Source organism: Megalops cyprinoides, chromosome 11, assembly GCF_013368585.1.
Source record: "Megalops cyprinoides isolate fMegCyp1 chromosome 11, fMegCyp1.pri, whole genome shotgun sequence".
Taxonomy (NCBI): Eukaryota; Metazoa; Chordata; class Actinopteri; order Elopiformes; family Megalopidae; genus Megalops; species Megalops cyprinoides.
In genome coordinates, this window is record NC_050593.1 from 24489159 (window position 1) to 24511164 (window position 22006).

At 40.0% G+C, this 22006-nt stretch overlaps 1 protein-coding gene across 7 annotated transcripts in view; it reads left to right on the forward strand.

Moving 5' to 3' along the window:
- Positions 1-2425: 2425 nt before the first annotated feature.
- Positions 2426-22006, forward strand: part of LOC118786272 (probable ubiquitin carboxyl-terminal hydrolase FAF-X) — a 47465-nt gene continuing 27884 nt past the window's right edge. For all 7 annotated transcript variants that reach the window (XM_036541397.1, XM_036541398.1, XM_036541401.1 and 4 more), the window contains exons 1-5: positions 2426-3051; positions 17366-17616; positions 20875-21020; positions 21125-21204; positions 21719-21831. In XM_036541397.1, coding sequence (XP_036397290.1) covers positions 17521-17616; positions 20875-21020; positions 21125-21204; positions 21719-21831 — 435 coding nt within the window. In that variant the 5' untranslated portion in view covers positions 2426-3051; positions 17366-17520. The remainder of the gene's footprint in view (positions 3052-17365; positions 17617-20874; positions 21021-21124; positions 21205-21718; positions 21832-22006) is intronic.

Below are 22006 nucleotides of genomic sequence, written 5' to 3' on the forward strand. Positions count from 1 at the left end.
GTCTGATCACATCACACAATTAATTTGTACACTGTGATACGTGCATTGGTGTTATCCTTCCTCTCTGTAACCCCGGGAGCAATCTAAGGCCTGAGGAGCTCCGCCAACATAGCAGGGCTGCAGTCCGTCTAAAATTAAGTGTTGAGCATCCTGAAATACTTCCTCTGTCTTTTTTTCTCCCTCACATGATGGAATGCAGGAAGCAGGAAATAAAGGCAGTCAGCTGATGCCAGCAATGACAATGTTGCTGGCATTTGCATAGCTTTGACCTGGATCCACACTATCTGTGTGAGCTGTTGGATTTACCTCAATTTAATATTACAGGGCAACAGAGGAAGCTGGCACAACATAGAATTATTTATGTCATCATTGCTATGTTGACACTGTATCCCTCATTTTTATTCCATATTTTGTAATCTATGGATCTCTTTTGTTGCTCACACTCATTCTCCAGGACATGGTCTCTTTCTCTGTTCACCATTCTCTCCACAGGAGTAACCCAAGGGTTTTTGGGCTTTTTCAAAAATATTTGATGGCTTATTCTCATTGGCTCTCACATTATACTCCCATGACTTCTTCAATCACTTCCCTTCAGACAGCCCATTGTTTTCTCTCAGTCTCATTTTTTCCCTACTGATTAAATCATGCTTCTTGCTTGATATATTCCCACCATTTTAACCACTCCAAATCTCACCTGTTTCCTTCTTGATCATTTTTTTACATTTACATTTTACTTGTTAAATCTAATGATTCACAGAGTGCAAGTGCAAAGTACATCTAATACACTGGACATACAGGACACAACTGACCAGGTTCAAACATGTGTCAGCCACAAACAGTGCTTTAACACATACGGGCAATGTAATATACCTGGTAGTAAAACTATAACAGACTTAACAGCAAAAGAATAACATACCCTGTAGCAAGACTTCAACATACAGTAAAACTCCTCACAAATGGAAGGAGAATTCATGTTTGCGTGTTGAAAGCCGAGGTCAGTCTTCAGTTTGCAACAGAAGATGGGAAACGCCATTCGAAGCTTGTTCCACCACACTGGGACCACACTGTTCCCCTTTCACCTTAACTGCCTTGTGTTGACCTGTTGTCCTTTCACTTTGCCATCCCAAAGATTCAGATAATGCATTAAAAGAAAAAGAACCTGTTGAGAGAATGGCAAGGCTTCTTGACAACATCTTCTGCAAGACTTTTCATGTCCATAGGAAAAAGTGTGTCAAATAAATCACAAGACCCAAATTAAACTACAAGCGGAATTATTATTTTCAACTGATTAGGTAATGAGAGCCACAAATAAAAGAGATCTTCAGAGAAAACTGTACACTGACACCATGATAACATAATATTGTATACCCCAAAAAGACCTGCTAATATTAACCCAGAGAAAAGCATTAACCCAAAGAAAAGACAAATCACACTTACATCATTATTTCTAAGTATTACATTGCGCTAATGCATATTTTACATGAAGTGGCACATCAAGACTAGTTACCTCCCAACACAAAGCTATCCAGGCTCTGACTGTGATTGTCTAGAACAGACACAACATTTCCCTTTTACGCTCTCGTTGGCCCACATACTTGTGTAATGAATAATAAAGGTACATAGTGAGCACTAACTGCTCATTAAATAGCAAATGTATTTATTTGAGAAATTCATCTGTAAATTGGGGATCAGCTAAGATCCACTGAACCTGGGGAGAAGTGATTGCTTTCTATAACTGGAAAAAAAGGACATAAGAGGGAAATGCACTAATGTTAGATTGACTTAAGTCTTCATGGTAATCACCATTTTGCCCTTAAAACCTTTCTTGCTTCAGCTCTGGAGCAAAAACATCCTACCCAGATACAGGACAGCCAGGTAAAGCGAATTTATGAATTTATACATGGGGAATAGACTTCTGGAGACAGACATTTATTTGTTTGTTCATTGGAGTGTAGCATATTTTGTGGCTTGTTGTACAACATGCATTATGTATCACACTATTATACACTAGGCTAGGCAGAGTCAGGTGCAATGGGTGCTTCTCTTTCATTATCCGCCTTAGCTAGACAGTATTTAACAGAGTAGACCATTTTATTGTAAGAGCTGTACAAGTAACTAAATGCCTCTAAATAACCCCATCGTCACAGTTAATTCAACTACTGCCAACTCTTGACAATTACTTTAATGATAGTAATAATTCAAAGTGGTACATTTTGTTCTGTGAATTTTAAGTGTACTAAGATAACTAGTGCACCTTGCTATTTGAAGAGCTAACCACTATCTTGCTGGGGAGAATGCTTCTTAAGACTAACATTAGGTTGGACATACTGTAACTAACTAGCTGTAATGAGATCATCATTCGGATGTTGTCACACCACTGCCGCCCTCCTGTGAGGATGAGACAACAACAAGCCACAGACACCAGATGCGGCGCAGAAGACTGGCCACATTGGATTTTCAGTTTCCGGCAAAGAACCAAAATGTCTTCTGTTTCATAAGCCTGGAATAGGCGGAACAGACCCGTCATGGGAGGAGGCGGTACGAATGGTTTACTGTGAGACACAGCAGCGCCGTTCTGTATTTAGGTGTAAGAACAGACAGAAAAACTGGAGCGTGAGCCCGCATCGGCCTAGAACCACAGTGCTGCGAGAATTCTCCATCACTAGCAGCAAGTTCAATTTACGTACTTTGTCCGTTGGAAAAACTTGTCAACCGTTGGGATTCTGGAAAGCCGTTTTGTAGTTTTGTACGCGCTGTCCGTTGTTATTAAAGCGGCATTCGGTCGGAGACTGCGCTGCCGCCATATTGAAACGAACTAGTGACTGACTGGCTAGGACTGAACTGACAAGAGATCGGACCCAGACTGGGGGGGCTGCTGCTGGTGACGCAGGAAAAACACCCAAGAGCAGACAAAATCAAAGGAAGCGAGCTCATATTTACATACAGATTACAGTCGCTTACACTCACAGAAGAGACATTTATGAATTCAGTCTTCACTTAACTGGATCAGATTCTGGAGTAGTGAATAGAAGAAGTCATATCTAATTCCTGGTAAGTATCTAGCTAATGTTAGCTAGCTAATATTAGCTTGCTAGTTTGTGTTTATTTCTTTGTCATTATTTATGTCATTTAAAAACGTTAAGTGGTGTGCATAAACAGAGGATTGTCCTTGGACGGGAAGCGGCTTGAACTGTCCCTTGATATTGGCAGATGTTGACAGAATGGGTGATGTGTATGGCTGTGCAAAAGCCGGTTGTTGGCTATATTTTTACTGTATGAAGGAAAATGGCTGACGGCTCCCAATCTGTGTCCAACTCGCTGTGAGAGAGTGTTGGTGATCCAATTCTGTGGCGTTAACTGTGTACAGATGTCAGTCCAACTGAATGGTTAGATAGACTCATCCAGGCCTTTCTCAATCCACCACTACCACACTGTTGTTTCTTGTGTCGGATGAATTAGCTAAGAGTTGGTTGTGGAGTGGAACGCCATTACTGAGGTGGAGCGATGGTGGAAAAGTAGCTCGCTAGCTAGCTAGCTAGCTAGCAGGCCTGCAGACTACGCCTGTAAATACGCTAACAGTTAGCAAGCTAGGCCTTTGTGAATTTATTGTGAATACTTTTGCTTGAAAGTGAAATATAGTAGACCTAGCTGGAAAAGGGTAGATAATGATACCTGAAATTTAATTCCTACATAAAACTACATTGGATAGCTATTCGATGTAAATACCAAAGTATGGTGTGCATTTGTTTTATGTAGGTTTTATAATCTTTTGTTTTGCGAAAGAACAAGCTAGCAACAGCCAGGTAGCTTACTAGCAACCGAAAACAAGGGTTGGTATCATAACGTTAGCTGTTATAATGATACTTAAGTAAAAAGGCGATTTGAGTCTGTATTTTACAGTACCTAAAACACACACACTATCTAACGTTAGTCAACTACCTAGCTCTATAAATGTGTGTTTAATGTCATTTCCGTCCTTGTCTCAAGAAAGGAATTCAGTTGGGGTGGATCGCAACATGGCTGGGTAACGTTAGCTGCCTAGCAGTGCTCGCTGTCTGTCTAGCTGTGTTAAACGCTTGCCAGCTAACTAGTTGTGTGTACAGGACCAGCTATCTAGCAAGTTGAACGCACACTGTCATCGTAGAAATGGAACAATAAAGGCAATTATCCGTAGAGTTAGCCAGTTAGCAGCCTGTTGGCTGTACTTAAACTGTCTAGCAAAGTTAGCTAGCTAAGCTTAGACCATTTTGAGACGGACGCTAGCCGTCGTTTGCTACAGTGTTCTTCCTAGATGCCTGTTAGCAACCTGAGGGCTTATCACATCTGAATTAAAATAAGTCAAGCTAATTTAATCCATTGCCATTTTAAATTCAATTAACGAACCTGGTTATAGAAAACAAATAGGTTGTTGCAGTGCTAACTAACTAGATTTGTTATTGTCCATAGGCGTCCCTTTTCATTTGAAGTTCATGATTATCTGTTGAAAGGTGAATTGTCGTTAGCTGTTAAATTCTAGCTAGCTACTGTATGTATGTTTTTCACGATAATGCATGTGTGTGATTAAGTGATACGATGGGACATTATTTACGATGTGATTAACCAGTAATGTACAAAGCTGTATTATTTGTAGGTTCATCTGTAGTAAAACTGTCATGCCTCCGATTGACTAGTATTACCTGTTCTCCTACCAGGAGACCTCTACTAGCCGTCAGCTGATCTTCATTGTCATTGCCAGGGCCGGCTACTATATGATAGAGTGGAAAAGCCATGAGAGGTGATACTGTTGCTTACCTGTGCTTAATTTGGGAAAAATAGCGATCAGATTTCTTGTTTTTGTATTTTAGTGGTATGTCAGAAAGCCGTTTGTATATCGTGAAATCGGCATACTTTTTAATGTTGACCCTTCTAAGAACGCCTTGAAAGTCTGTGCACAGGTACAGTACCCTTAAAAGCATGCATATTTCAGTATTGCAAAAGCTTCGTTTAAAATTCAACATTATTTACCCTGAGCAGTGACCTTGATAGGAGTAACGTGGATAGGTTTGAGAGCAGTCAGATTTCAAATTTAATGACCTTGGTAATTAATGCTTGTATGAATGCATGCCGTAATTAGATTTTCTTGTGATGTGAACAATGTAATGTGTACAGGTTTCATTGCCATGCATGAACTTCTGAAGGCTGAAACTGAGACTGTAACTGTACAACCAGCAGTACAGCGTTAACATGTTTTGTTTCTGATGGCAATACCATGTCATTCAGTCAGAAACACTGCTGAGGCTTGATGCTTTTAACTCATATGAATCTGTGCTTGAATGAGGAAGAGTTTAGAGATACCTCTCATCTAACACCTGCGTAATGCCTACAACATAAGGTGATTCAAATTCCCATCAAATGGCTTGGAATCCCATGTGATCGATAGCTCAAGTTCATAAAAAAAAAAAAAACTTGTTGATCTCTTGTGGCCATCACTGCTTTGCCCCAAGTGAATCAACACACCTGCTTTCAAAATTGCATTTAGCAATGCCTTTGAATATGATCTGTAGTGAAACTGTTTGCATTAGATGACAACATCCTTTCATAGTAATAATATTTTCCTCTCTGCTATCTTTAATTTTATATATTTAGTAAATTTTTATTTGTCCCTCATTCAGCAAAAAGAGATGTTAGTGTGTATAGCCCTTACAGAAACAGGATAGAAGAGCGGTATGCTTGCCCAGGAGAACAAGCTCAGTTAAGCAGCAACAGCTGTTGCTAGCACATCTCAGAACACAGCGGCCACCTGCATGTCATGCTGTTGTTCAGTTTCACTACCGCAAAGCTGCTGCAAATGTTGAGGATGTGGGCCTTTTTCCCTCGCAGTATACAAAATAAAGACTGAATGAGACCTTAAAGACAATTCCTATGGTATCTTTAAGCCATTTGTTGAGTTTATGGTTTAGATCCACAGCAGCTGTATATTGTTTCCAGCAGTTTGCTGTGAATTCAGTGAAAGTCTTCCTAACCGGCTCAGTGGACTAGTCATGTACTAATCCTTGTATGTTGCCTTGTCTTGTCCCTGTTTGGGGAAAAGTGCTTTATCAATACATGCTTGATGGTGTATTTAGACCCTGTGTATTTGAGCAAACCCCTGATAGCCACGTGGAGGAGAGGAGAGGTCATCATTCTGTGCCCCCCTGAGCAATGGAGCGCTCTGCTGCCCCTAAAATGGGTTGATAACTGGACGATTTCATGTGGAGATGGTGTAGACTGGCCGTCTGCAGGGATGAGACTGATCAGGAAATGGAAATTCATTTCATCAGCTGATACATAGATAGGCTCATTTAATAAACATTGTTTCATTTGTGGAAGGAGTTGTACTATGTCAAAAAGGGTAAATGCTGTTCAGTAATAATGCGTTTTTGATGCCTTTAATTCAGGAGGTCTCTGGCATTTCGGCAAAGCTTTGTGAAAGTGGGGCTCAGTCCTGACCCCTCAGCAACATATTCCATAATTTCACCCCTTAAGATGAAATTGATCACCTCTACTGCAGCAATGGTGTCTCTCATTCCGTGCTCTCTGTCACTGAATTTAAACGACCAGAATTATCCGAATTCCACAGTCCGGTGTCCTTGGTGATTGAAAATGCCACAGTGCTACTGTTTTGGTTTCATCATAAGTTTCCTGACTGTAACCTAATGATGATGATCCTACATGTTCAGTTAGCTGATTATGCATTTGATAGTCTGTGATGGTTGTTGTGATGGGATGTAGTATTTCCTACCAAAAAATGTTTTTGGTGATTGCTCAATGAATGATGACACAGCATTTAGCATGACATTTCCCTTGATTTCATCAAGTTAGGGGTCAAAAGATGAAATGCACCTTACTGGTTGACCCAGGAAACAGGCGCACATGTTATAGGGACAGCAGTTGTAATATTTCATTTGATATGTTGTATATTATACAGGGCTGAAACGGTTATGACCTTTCCCAGTGTACTGACTTCTAAAATGTATGTGGTGATAATGTAATTTTCAAACCACTGAAGGGGGAAAGCAAGCCGAAAAAAACTTAAAAGAAGGGGAACTCGCACAAATATACTCATTCTAAACACATACAGGCCTGAGTTGATGGGCATGTGTTATTACTTGTTAGGATCCGTGCTCCTCTCTGCAGCTCAGGACCATTCTGGAACAATTGCAAGATCTGTAGAGTTTGATTCTTCCTTTCACTTAATTGTTGCTCCTTTTGTCGCTAAACATTTCCGGGATGTACCTCATACCTAAACCAATGCACAAACGAGTAATATCCAAGTTTATCGTAGCCTTCTGTGCAATATTGCTTTAGCATTACACCCCCTTTTGCAATGTAAGGAGGTAATTACAACATTGATAAAATATATATTTTTAAAAATATACAGTTCATTCCATTGGTGCTTTGTGATCGGTCTGATCAGTGTCCGAGTGTTTACTATCTGAAAGATCAGAACACCACTGTTACGTTTTTGTGTTATTACAGAGTGAGCAACACAACAGTTCTGGGGGAAACACTAAAACTGCAACAACTTTATTTTTTGACCTTGCTAACTTTAAATATCACTTTAGCTTAGTTTATGCAACACTGCTGTATTGGCCGAGGCTAGTTTGCATTTTCCTGTGGACTTTCCAGTTTTATTTACTAACTAGTGGTTGGTCGTATGTATGTGTATGTATTTGTATATGTATTTGTGTGTGTGTGTGTGTGTGTGAGAGAGAGAGTATGCAAAATTACCTTGGATGTCTTGATCTACTCTGAGTGGAAGTCTACTCAGAGCAAATTCTCAACTGTTGCTGTGGGTAAAGGGGAGGAAGTGGATATTTCTGCAAAATTTTCACCCTGCACATCTGGAATCTTAGGTAAAGTGTGTGCAGCCTTGTTCAGGTTTTAAAGACATGGATCTTAGTTCCTGTAATGCCTGTGCGCTTTGCTTTTATTCCAGCTTTTGTTTATTATTTAGTCAGCATTTTGATACGGCATGATCGAGTTCATTGTAGTGTGGCATTGGACACGCACCAGTGACATTGTGTACCAATTAGCTAACTGGATCAATGAAACCAGGGTAATTGGTTAGAACCTAAACTAGCATAACAGAGTCCCTCCAGGAATTGAATCTGACACCCTTGCTTTTAGCTATCCGAGACGTACGCACTGTTCTGCTTGCCTCCTCCCATAGCCTTAAAGCAACAGCTCAGCCGTAGCCTCATTCGATGTTGAGAGGAAGGATGTCATCTGGACAAAGTGCACTTTAGAAGCTTCAGTAATGCTGGTAAACTGTCATACATATTATACAACATTAAATTACAGATTTTGGCAGTGCTGATTTCCTTAAATATTAGGCCTAATAAAATATTATGTGTGTGCATTTAACACACAATCAGTAATTTTTCAAGTTTTAGGGCTTGGAGATGTGATGTTTTTTTAGAGAAGATAGACAGGTTGCTTAATTTCGTTTAATTTTCTATGAACATTTTGGAAATTTTATATTTAAAAAATTGTAAATAAAAGTTGTGATTAAGAAAATGAAAAAATAACATTAATATGAAGCTATAATAACCTATCAAGATGCACTGTGGATTTGCTGGCATGTAATGTGTGTTGCAGTGAGGCTGCTGTTCTGTTGAGTGTTGAATGACCCTTTCAGATGCTCTGTTGGCACATGTTTTCTATGTGGAGAACCTAGAGAAAAATTCTCATTCAGCTTAAGAGTAATTTGAGGTTTGGTTAATTGAAGTAGTATATTTTGGCAGTTTTGTATGGCTGCCCAGACAGCCTTTAAGAGACACTTTTTGATATATAAAATGCAGACATGATCTTGCTGTCATATTAAAGCTCTTGGTGTCTTGGTGTTCCCTGATATATTTTTCCATTGCTGTTTGTTGAGAACTGTGTGAAAAGTGTCTAAACATTTTTCTCATGTCAAAAATATGATTATGAATGTTTTATATATATATATATATATATATATATATATATATATATATATATATATATATACACGTTTTGAATGTTAATATTTCATTGAGAGTTTGCTATAACATTCTGTACTTTTGTATGAACGCCACCAATTTTTATGAACTCTGGTAGTTGTAGAGATATTGCTTATATTATAATAGGTGGGGGGCTTTGAAGGATATTCAAGAAATGGATATGATTGCCATTTTACTGATCTGAATACCTCAGAGCTTAAATTGCAGTTCTAATATACAATGCATGAAGTTCTTGTTGATTTTAGAGGGTCAACATTTGTCCAGGCTTGGATATGAGGTTGACTGAGCTGAAGCGTTTGGATGGAAGTACCTTACTTTCAGCTCTGATGTGTTCTGGAAAACATCCAGCAGTCAGGCCAGCCAACATTTCCATCATATCCCACTGTGACTAAACGCCTGATGTCAAAAGCTGGTTTCTCAGAGCCAGAGGTGGCCACCCAGACAAACTTAGATTCCAATCTATTTGAACAGTTGTAGTCAACCACTAGCATCATGATTTTTATGTCGCGTCTTTCAAATTGTCACAGTATGTATTATGTTCATTAACTTACTGAACCTTTAAGAAATTGTTTCAGAATAACAATTCCATGATAATTAAGGAAACCTATTACGTGGGTGCATATCACATTAAGCTTTGATTGCATATTGGGGCAAGAAATACATTTTAATTTTGTACCTAGTACATACATTATGATTGTAGATGCAAATTAACAATTGCCAAACTTGTGTTGTACCCTGGTGGAGCTCTGTAAGGTTAAAAGTGCTTACTTAGAAGTCCAGGAATGTCAAAAGTGTTTTTATTACAATGTCTGGCTGGTTTCTTTCAACTCAGTGCTTCCTTGTTTAACTTTGTGTACTGAGTAATCTCTGTTCTCATGTCACAGCACAATAAATTCCTCATCCTCAGCTTCTGTTTGTGGCATTACATCATTTGCATTGCGCTTTTTTTTATTCTGTAACTCCCTGCTCTTTGGCCTCTAGAAAGGTCAGTGTCCTTGATTTTCTACTTCTAGTTAGAGCACCTTACCCCATTTTTACGTATTGAAAGCTGACTACGCCTCGCACGGTTTGACTAGAACAAGCACATGGTAGGCAACGACAGGGAGAAGCCATGCTCAGGTGCACCTGACTTCCGTGGAAACTCGCTGTGAAGGTTGCCAGGCTGAGGCGTTGCTGGAATCAGGCTAACAAAAACAAGGCTTAATATAGGAACGCAGTGGCCACTGAGTCAGCAATTGTGGCGCTCTAGGGTCCTGTTTGTACCATCTCGTCCCTTTGCACATTACACCATCCAAACAGCCAGCCCTCCGAACTCAACTGGACACCCCATTGTTCCTCTTCATTAGTATTCTATCTGAAACCGCACAGCGCTGGCTTCTATCTGAATTTGTTTCATCCCTGTTTTATTGGAGCTAAACATAGCCTGTATGAAGAAATTGTATTCTTAGATTCAGTAAATGGGTTTTTGTGTCAGCTATTTCTTCCCCCCCCCCCCCCCCCCCACCACCACCACAAACAACATTGTTTTTTGACATTGGAAAGTTAATTAAAAAGGCAAGTGTAATTAAAATGGATTGTGAATCAATTACGCTTTATGTAGAATTGAAGCCCTAGACCATCATGAAATTGTCGACATTGATTGGTTCAGATCATAAATAAATATAATATGGCCTTTTCAATGGTGAAAAGAAGGCAGTAGTTGGGGGGGAAACTGGCCACCTGCTAGAGTCCTGAGGGAACTGGGAGATGAGGCCGCCTCACCTTCTATTGACTTCACAGCTGAGGTTATTTCCTTTTTTTGTTTTTCACAGCAGACCAGCTGGCTTTGCTGCAGTTTACTGTCAAGTAGAGATGTTGGGTTGGAGCAAAGATGTTTGAGTCCGTTATGTGCCTACCAGCTTGGCCTTTCTACTAAAATGCAATATAATGAAGCCATTACATGTGGAAGTAGGCCTTGTAACATTTTGGAAACCATGACAAAGTTGGGTAATAATATCTTTCTCACCTTGGTTGGAACTGGAAGTCACTGCAATGCACCCTTCAGATAACCTAGATGTATTAGAAGTATACTGAGGTATCAAAATTTTTTATGGCTTCAGTGAATGTTGTATGGCAACACTGACATTATTACATGTGCTTGCAGATAGTCGAAGTTGAGCATTTGCAGTGCTTGTGCTATGAACAACATTGTTGAAGTTTTTGAGTGCATACAGATCAATACTGCTACAGTAAGAACTGTATTGCGGACAGAATCCTTAGTCTCCCTGCTGAGGGCTGGAAAATAAATCAAATGTTTTTCTTCTATTCAAGTATTGTGAATGTGATAATTGAAAATGAGGTTTGTACTTTTTAAGAACTGATTCAGAGGTTTAAATGTATACAGAAATGAATCCTGTAGTCATCTCTATATAGCTATTTAATTAATATAATTATCAGCTACAGCTGCATGCAGTTACAGTGTTTAAGTTATGAGAGATAGGAATCCAGGTAAAAGAGGGTGGTAATTATGTATTTAAAATGTAATGGGAAGCAGTGGCCTGTATATTTATTTTGGATCTAGTTTAAGTGGTTTGGTAGAAATCACAGATATGCTGTTGACATTTTTAGCTTGAAGGGAATCCGATCAGTTTCAGGGAGGCATGGAACATGTTTTCACAACATTGCAGGACTAGAAGTAGATGACTTGGGTGGGAGGTGGTCGAAAGGCGCAGAAGCAGCATGAAACAAATCATCCTATGTAGGGCTCTGCCTTAAATTGGCAATTCCATCTAAACAACTACTACTACTAAAAGAGCACTGTCTATTCTCAGTCATTACAGCATCAGTCTGCAATGAATACACCTAATACATTTTATACTTCTTTCCCTAGTTTTCTTATGTATCTTGCTGTAACACAGTAAAATGCTGTGTCAACAAAAACATCTTAGTCATTCCAGAACATCACAAGAAACATGCCTACTTTTAGCTTGTCCCACTTTTTGCCTTGATTTACCAGAAAGTGAGCTAATGTTAACCTGTAGCTAATGCGAATTCAAAAGAGCTGCAACTGCATTCGTGTAACCTGATCCAGGCATGTGTAAATGCCCTATCCTTTGTTTGCTGGGTGTAACAAACAGGGTTGTGTGATCAAGGTCTCATAACCAAGAGAAAGAGTAGCATTCCACACCTGTGTTGTGCATTGTGGGACCTGTTGGAAAAAGTACCCTGTCTCTCCTTCTTGGATGGAGAGAGAGATTAAAACTTGTCCCCCTTTTATTGAAGGAAGTGAGAAGCTGTTGGCAGCATAAAGGTAAGGAAACATGGACACAAAGTGTTGGTCCAGATAGTCTGAGAATAGCCACGTGCACAGTATTGTGGTAATTTAGCACTGTCTTGTGATGCTATACTTGGAACAGAGTGGGGGGGGGGGGGGGTCACAAATTCTCAGCCTGTTACTGAGTCTGGCAGATTATCAAATAGGCTGGACGACTCAGGAATTGATGGAGGTCATCTGAGTGTCAGGAGCCAATACCTAATATCATTAACTGCTACTTCAACAACATAGGCTATTCGTATTGTCAGCCCACCTTGGATGGGTAAACGGGCCCTTTACCAGCCCAGTGGAACTTGTGTGGCTAGTCCCCCTTGCTTTAATAATCTTGACTTTTTCAAAATTCGCTTTTAACAGCAGTGTTTCCCTTAGAAAATTGATGAGGCCTGAAGCTAATCTGTAAAACCTGGATTTTTTCACCTTGAAATATGAAACAACTTTTATCGACAATCATTACATGTTTCATTATTTACGATAATTCTGTTAATGGTTAAATAAAATGTAAGAGGTACTGTACGTATGACCATTCTTCTCAACCACTTATACTACCACACTATATTAACCTATATGTTCCAGTTTCAAACATGTCCTTGATTTGTGCCAAGATTTAAAAGCAAATGGAAAGTTAAGTAGTAAGTGCAAGTAGCATGCAGTGCTCTACAGTGTGGCTGATGTGTGCAAAAATTTAAAAGCAGAATGGAAAAATCAGTAGTAAGTGGAAATTATGAGGTGTAGTATTGTCATTGCTTTTCTTATTTACTTGTTCGCAATACTTACTTTTCTTTGTGGTAAATTGTATGAATTTGTGCCTTGCCTGCTTTCTTTTGATAGATTTGTCACCCAGGCCTCTGAAGTTGGCATGGAGATGACACCCAGAGTGGATAATAGGTTTCCAGAATGATCTGTAGGTAGCAATGAATGCACAGAAATGTCTCTCACCATACTCATAACAGTCCCATGAGAAGAGAATGTAAATGAGTAAAGCGGCCTGTAAAATAGTTGCAGATGATGTTTGATAGCACTTGAATACGGCTTGTGAAGGAATTCAGTTTTATGCAGTTCTGTACACGTTTTGTTTAGTAAAGCTACTAAATTTAAGTGTTCAGGCATGTGTAGTGGATGTAAACTGCTGAAATCACTTATGTGGTTAGTTAAAGACACTGTCAAAGAGTGTGCGACTTGGCTTGATGTTCTGTCTCTTCTTAGAAGTATTGTTTTTTAGTCATCTACAGAACAGTAAATATGTGTTTGGTGCTATAAATGTTAAGAATAATTTCCTACATATAGGCCTATTCACCTGCTCCAGAGTAGGGAATGGAGCGCTGGTGTCACAGAGGAACAGATTTTGGTGAGAGCGTTTCATGGCAGAGGATTTATTTTCACTGATTTCTGTTTACTAGTTGGTTTTTTTTAAACAAGAATGTCTTCATCACGAATTCCTTTTTGCTGTAACAACACCAGCATTTTATGATTGATTATATTACTGTGCTCATATTTGTGCAAGTGACCTGGATTTAGAAATATTTTTATGATTCACCTTCTGGGAGTTATGCAATAAATAACACTGAACTATGGGATCCCTGCTGGGGAGAGGAAATCATCTCTTTCCCAGCACTAAAGAAAAGATTGACAGCAACAAATAAAAATCTCAAAGAGGCACAATAAAGACCTGTTAAAGTTCCAGAGATGAAATGCTGTGTACAGAAAGCACCAGCAATGTCAATGAGCAAAACATTCAGCAATCTGATGTGATGCAGCGCATAGCAATGTTCATTCATGACTTAAGATCTTGCTGTTGCTTTAAAATTTTAACACACATCAGCCTCCATGAGTTTAATGTGTTTTACTTTATTCGTTGAGTGTTTGAATTGTGAAAAACTGTATAGATGTGTGGGATGAACTGCGTTTCTAGGGGAGTCTTTGATCTCCCTGGGTAAAAATTGCTTTGAGGAAAAAACTTAAGAGAAATTGTGACTGTAGTCTAGCAGTCAGCTGTCTATTCCAGAAAAGATGAGGGCTTCAATTAAGGCTCAAGACAGGCAGGGCCATGCCAGTCATGAGATCTTTAAAGGCAGCTTTGCCTTGTGCAATGTGAATGGCAGCATGCCAGCCAGTTACAGACATTTAGCCTGGTGTGAATGGTGAACAGAGGCCAAACACAGCTTTTGAACCTCTGCAACTGGCTAGCTTGTTTTGTTGTTTGGTATGAAAGGGCAGTGTGGAGCAGATCTATGTTTTCATCTCCCTGTCTTTCTGTTTCTCCCTGTGAACAGGATGACTGAAAGTGTTCGGGACAAATTCTGTTGAAATTTGGTGAAGTGATTGCCTGTGGGACAAAGAACAGTGTAGAACAAAGAACAAATGATTAATTTTAAGAACCGCTGCATATCATTCTTGAGAGGGTGGATGTATGCATTCTACCAAATGACACTCCAGTTAGGGACTGTGCTTACCCCAGTAAGTAATCCATAGTTTGGAAAGTGCTGGCTATGCAATAGCTGAATGGAGACATTCTTTCCATCTGTGTGTTGCTTGCTTTTCCTGCTTGCTAAATTTGACAGGCAGCAGCGTCTTAGAGTTCCATTTATAGAGTGTAGATTTCTGATTCAGGGGAAAATAAATGAGCGGAATGCCAAGCTGCTAATTAAAAAGGCAACATCTGAGCTGTTTTCCTTCTTGTCAGCGATGGTTCTGGGATTTCTCCATGGGAGATCCTAGACTGACTAACGTGATTCATGTCATCCTGGATTGTTAGTGTTAATTCTGCTGTAATTCATCAAATACATCAGTTGTCACAGAAAATGTCTGCACTCTAAAGGAGAATTAGTCAAAAGCTCCACGTTGGTTGTATGGTATATATCAAACCCTTGTGTCAAGGATGGAGACATTTTTCCATACGTGCTGTTTAAGCTTTGTAGCTCCTGTCTGAAGTGTTAGTGCTATTTCAGCTGCTCTTTTTCTGATTGAAGCAACAGCTCCTTTTTCAATCGGGTAAAGACATAAGCCATGTTGTTGACAGAGGCCTGCCTTTCTTTATATTGATGTATGGAGTCTGTCCAGGGGAACAGCTACACTGAAACAGTTACTTTATGTCCTTCTCTTGGATTTGTAAATGATTTTGGATTTGTCAGTGATTTTATAGATAATGAAAATGTTTCCATATAGTTTTCTTTATCTTATTTCAAAATCAGTCCTGATTTTTTTTTTTGTGATTACCGAACACCATACATTAGCATGGTGATAATGGTAGGATCCCTGCTGTCATGCAGCATTTTTGGCCACAGATGGAATTGTGAAATTAATTCTAGAAACAGAATTTCAGTTTCTGGGTTGATTGGGCTTTTCAGAAGTTAATGTAGTTGTTTCCATGACTGTCTAATGTCCTGCATGCTACTAATACGTTAACACAAGTAATGACTTTTTGCTTTGAGATTTGAAGATTTTTGTTCTGAAATGCACACTGTACATATAGTAAGTAGCTGAGAGTAGTGTCTATATAGCTGAACTGGTAATGCAAGATTTTATAAGGGGAATTTTCACTATGGGGTCCCTGGCTTAAATGGTATTGTCCTGTTCGGTGTCATTGAGAAACTGTAAGATATTACTACAGAACTATCCTTATGTGGATGATGTGTGACATAGTGTTCTAATCATTATGAGAATATTATTGTGTATTATGAGTATATTATGAGTTTTCTCATATGGCAAAACAGTGGTATTGCCTCTTGTTAAGGCATCCCCTTCATGTTTACAGAGTGCTACTAACCTTTGCAAAGAATGCTTTGCGCATGAATGAGACTGCAAACTAGTCACAGTACCATGGGATGAGAATCTGCTTGCTCTGTAAACCTTATTCTTTGCTGTCTGGTTTGAAGTAAAAATATGACAGAATATTTCCCATGTACGCACCTGTGATACCTTACATTCTCTGCTCTTTCTGTTATTCACATTGCATTGGTCATGATCTTTTTATTTTTGGTCATTTGTAGTCCTGTGCATGTGTGTGAACCTCTTGCATTATCTGTGTCAGTTGATTGTTCATGGTGCTGAAGAGTACTGATTAGGCTATGAAAGCTTGTGAATAAAGACCTATGCTCACATTCAGCCAAACTGAATTATACAGCATGAATTTGAGTTTGGATGGGCAAGTGTCTGTTAAAAAATAGAGAGCCTGATAGACTTCTAAATTTGATCAGCTGGAGCTTGAGTTTTATTTTGTCATTAGCTTTCTGAGGTGTGTTTCCTACCTCTCTGTGAATGACTTCCAATTTTCTTCAGTGGTAATAAGACAAGGCCAAGTGAGACAGTACCACATGCAGAGATAGCTCAGCTGAGGAAGTGTCTACTACTTGTAATCCTATTGACAAGAATAATTTTCCCTTGGCCAGTGATGTAGAAAGTTGAATTGGAGGTGTCAGCATTGTTGAGAGCTTTTTTTAGCTTGGTGGTGTGCCATTGTTGGAGTTGTTGTTCGAGGAGGCCGTAGAATCTCAGCTGATTTCTTCTTTATCCCATTTTCTAAAGCTTTGAAAGAAACTCACTTGCCCTAAGTAAGTGACAGAATAGATATTCTACATATGCTTTTGCAGATCCTTGAGGTGTTGATGGTGTTTTTGGTCATGTAAATGTTTCATACTGTAGGAATGTACTATTAACTAATCTGTAACAAGCTTTGGGAATGAACTCTTCTGTTCTCCCCAACGAACGTTCTATTGTAATAGCAGCATAGTGAAAAAACTTGCGCATGTTGTCTCTTTGCGAACTGTTCATTGTAAAATCATAGTTTTTTTTTTTTTTTTTTTTTTTATCAGAACTGAGCAAATAATATTTGATACACCAATTTATACATTTCCGTAACTTGAAAATATTTGGTATCCATGTTGATGTGTGCTGAGACATTCTAACGTGATTCTAATTCAGGGAAAAAGTAAAATCATGTTTACACTGTTTGTTATGCCTCCCCTCGCATTGAGCTTGAATTTTTTAATAAATTTTTGTCCCTCTGTGTGCACACCTGTCTTAACCTTACTCTTCCTGTTTTACCTTTCAGGTTATGCAATGGTCTCTGCAAAACGCCCTGTGCTTCAGGTGGTTCTTTCATACGCAGACGTGTGCGGGTTCTCCGTCATTGAGGAGGCAGTGATTTCTCCCCGGGCGACAGCGACATAAGCGGACAAAATTGCAAAGATCTGCCCCGTGTCGAGTATGACAGCCACGACCCGTGGCTCTCCCGTGGGAGGCAATGACAGCCAGGGCCAGGCTCCGGACGGGCAGAGCCAGCCCCCTCTCCCCCAGAACCAGGTCAGTGCTGGGCTGCGTCCCCTCCCGTGATGTGTCCTGCCTCAGATGGTTTCCATTAATTGCAAAGTTTTTGCAAAAGAAATTTTGTATGGATGATGTGAGCACTTTTATCAGAGCAAAATTTCAGCACTGCTGGGAATGGTAAGAATCCCAAGTGATCTTTGCTGAAACCTGAAAAATTTCAATGCTTGTCAGAATCTGCAGTCTTGAAAGGGTGTTAGTAGATTTCAAATAAATAAATAAAGAAATCTGGTAGCTGGTTTGACTTGTTTTGTTGATGTCATGAACAGTGTACTGTTGTATGTAAAAAAAAAAAAAAAAAATGCTTCATATTGAAAACTTACTATAGAAAGTGCAGGAAATTAAGTGTGCCTTTTGGCTATTAAAGACATTGAGCCTTGTGCTGGATACAAAGAAAGAGTGGATCTTCATGTCACACACAGGGAGAAAACCTTGTTGTGTGGTGTGTGCAGAAAAACGATTATGTAAGATAATGTAACTTGCCAGGTGTACTTTGGGATGTTGTCTTGTACAGCACAGCCTATGCGTTTCTGGTGCCAAGAAGCCAATGAGTGAGCCTTAATAGCAGATAGATAGATGGAGAGCTGGATAGGTGAAAGCTAAATGGTGTGGGAACCGTGGAAATAAAGTGTAGGTAGATAGCTTGCTTGCTCGTTTTGTGTCCATTTTTTTTTTTTAAAAGCTGTCAACATACAGTATGCTTTCTGAAACATCAGTCCATCACACCTTGTTTGTTGTATGATTGAGTAATCTGTTTTGATTGTTATTGGTGTGTTTTTTGGTAGATTGCACACTTGGCTTGATAGCCAGCTTTCCACTGATTGTTATTGTGTGCTCCACCTGGACCTGCGGAATGTGTTTTTGATTATTCCTCATGTTATTGGCATGGCAAACCTAAATGAAATGCCTTCAGTGAAATGGAAGTAATGCCGTAATACAACCAAAATATCTTGCATGAAAATTTAAAAAATGTAAGTTATCAAACTGAAACTTATCTTTATCCTCCGCGTTTTTCTTGAAGCATCTACAGGAATAGATGAAGCTCATAGTGTTACCCCCAGCATGATTAGCATAGCTGTAACCTGGCCTCTAACCATACCTTTAACCTTTTGTTATTTAAAACCACATATCGTGTGTAACTCAGGCCTAACTGTCTGACCTCTGTATTCACTGAGCTGAGAGGCTCTTAAGCGCAGAGTACCGGTTTGGCCTCGGGTGGCTGGCCTCTCGCAGCGGAATGTAGCTCCGGTGTTCGCTGAATGAAACATTGGCACTACGGCAGGAGTGGAGACGAGCGGTTTTTAAATGATGCTGCAGAGGGAACAGCCCCGCACTAGTGGGAAGAGACTGCAGCCTCGCTAGTCGCTGAAGCCGCCAGCTCTCACACCTCACACAGGCTGAAAGGGACGAATTAATGAATGCGAGGCGCTCGGAGGAGAAAGCGCATCAGTCTGTTAGGGATGCGGAGAGCTCGGAAGTGCGAGGCAAGCTGCCTATGTAGGTCAGCCAAGCAGGAGGAGCCAGCTCCACACACCCCCATATTTCCCAAGTTCTGCAGCTCGGCACCACACTGCCGCCGCTGCTCTCGCGCTCGTCTGATCATGTATCTAATGGTGGAGTGTTTGCTGGTCTAATGACCAGTCATTAACACATTCTAGTGTTCTTTCATCTCCCCGTCTCCCCCCAGTATTATTAGGCCTTCACTGATTTTTCTATAGAGAACGGTATCACAGGTTTTTGCTGCTTTGCTTTAGGCTGTAAGTGTGTACCCAGGATACAACATGCATTCAAAAGGAAATAACGAGATTTCAAAATTTAAAACTGAGCCATTTCTGGATTATAAGGTTTTTTTCTATTCACCTGAGATGGAAATGGCTTACTTTGTTTCCCTGAATGAGAATGTGTGTAAGGGCTCTGTTTTTGCATCCTGATCACAACAGCAGATCAACATGATCATGCTGATAAGCGCCAATGAAAAAATGTGATCACGGCTATGAATTGCATGTCCATTTTGAGTTCACAGTGTAAAAACGAATACATACGTACTCCATCATTTCCCTTGGTGTCTGGGAATGCAGAAACGTGGATGGGGGAGTAGGGATGAATCGTCAGTCTCTTTGTCTGCACTGAGCGTGACAACTCAGCAGGAGCACTGATTCTTATCAAGCCACATCCTTCTGTTTGGATACATGGATGTGCCTCTTTCTGATTAGACAATCATCTGCAGAGTCTCCTTGCAGCTCTGTGTACCTTACGTTCTATCCAAGTCTGTCTGTGTTGAAGCCACCGATTGGAGCTTCACTAATAAATTGCATACATAAGAGTAGCTTGCTGGAGTTTTAATGTGTGACAGTTTGTAATTAAGAAAAAAAATGTAATAACTGTGAAAAGAAACAAATGCATAATCTTCACTTGCTAATATGTTAATTAATAAGTAACGTTAAGGAGAGGGATGAAGGCAGTGAGCTTACAGCCCAATTACTTTTTTCAACAAAGTAATTAGTGCTTCCGACTGCTTTCTTTTCTCACTGAAGTTTAAAATCTTAATGAATTTTTGACTTGCGTGATGACATTTCTCAGGGTATTCTAATTAAAAATTTTGATAATCTCTTGTTATCCTTGTTGCATAAAACAAGGCTGTCACATTAGAAAGAACAGTGAATGAATCTGAAGACCATGTTATTTCCCTCTTAAATAAAAACAGTTTAGTTGCACTATCTGGGGCCATACTAAAAGTATGTTGAGTTTAGCATGAATTCTCATTCCATATAGCTGCAGTCGGCTTGTGCTCATATGGCAGACTTACTTGGGCACTCTATGTAAGAGCATCTGCTAAATGACAGTAGTTTAATGTATTGCTTCATTAAAGACAATTGGTTTACATGCACATGCTTTAAAACACATCAAACACATGAACTTCTATTCCAGCTTTAGTTGCAATATTACTGATGAAGGGAGAGATTAATGCCCATTATGGATAGTGTGAATCAGTTAAAAAATGCATAAAGTCAATATTAGTTAGGAGTCTTGACAGAGGCCCTTATAACGGTTCGATAGTTGTTACCTGCACATAGACTGTCAGATGAAGCTCGGTCTGTCCTTAGCAGCAAGTATGGAAAACCTGGTTTGGAGATCCCCTACCAGGACTTCTGCCCCAAGTGTATGCAATGTGCTGTCCAGATGAGTGTCTGGGGAAACCCTGGTTTAATGTGTGTGTGTTGTGTACGCATGTTTCAGACATCCTCCCCAAACTCCTCGAATGAGAACTCCCCGGTCAGCCCACCGGATGAGCAGGGTCAGGGCGACAACCCCCCTCAGCTGGAGGAGGAGGAGCCTGCCTTCCCCCACACCGACCTGGCCAAGCTGGACGACATGATCAACCGGTAAGCCTGGCTGTCGCAGCTGTGTCCTGCCTCATACCCCTTCAGTCATCAGTCAGCCGTGTGCTTGCATCCGTGTGTTTAACAATGTGCATTTCTACCCACAGACCCCGCTGGGTTGTTCCAGTTTTGCCAAAGGGGGAATTAGAAGTTCTTCTTGAAGCTGCTATAGATCTTAGTAAAAAAGGTAAGGGAATATTTTCAAGCATGTTTGCAGTCTATTTTTTTCTGAGTGCAGTGAAATGTTTTCTTGCTTTGCACTAAGCCAAGTCTACATTCAGCTGAGACTGAAGTGCAATTTTGCAATAAATGAATATCCCCTTGAATTTAAAAAGCAGATGCTCCTGCACCCAGGCAATCCCTGAAAGCTGTAATTGCCTTGATTGGGATGGCAATCAGTGCAGTGCTGAATTGTGTATTCTACAATCCAACAGCGTTGTTCTCTTGGTGTTGACATTTCATATAAGCTTTTTCTGCTACGTTTGACGTGTTTCGAGGTAGATTCACTGTCTGAGATGAATGAGTCTCTGTTTTCAGTCATGACACAAATCTTAGAGTTGATTCATGGGTTATTTCACAACAGTGTTGGTAGTTGTTCTTCTTTTACTTTCTCTTGGTAAGTGAATCAGCATTTTTGAGCTTTGGTGTAGCAGTTAGTGTTTCTCTGTGTAATAGGATTTTCTGTCATTTTCGTTCTCAAGGACTTGATGTCAAGTGTGAAGCGTGCCAGAGGTTTTTCCGAGATGGCTTGACCATTTCCTTTACGAAAATCCTGACCGATGAGGCAGTGAGTGGCTGGAAGTTTGAGATTCATGTGAGTATGGCGTCTGAGACATGTTAGGCCTGTGTACTCTCAGTGAGGAATGCACAGTTGTGATGATGTTTCTTCAAACGACTTTAAAATAACAGCTGTCTATACTTACTGTACAACAGACGAGAGGCAAGATCCATGCTCTTCTTATTCCCATCATGTTATGTGGCTATGAACA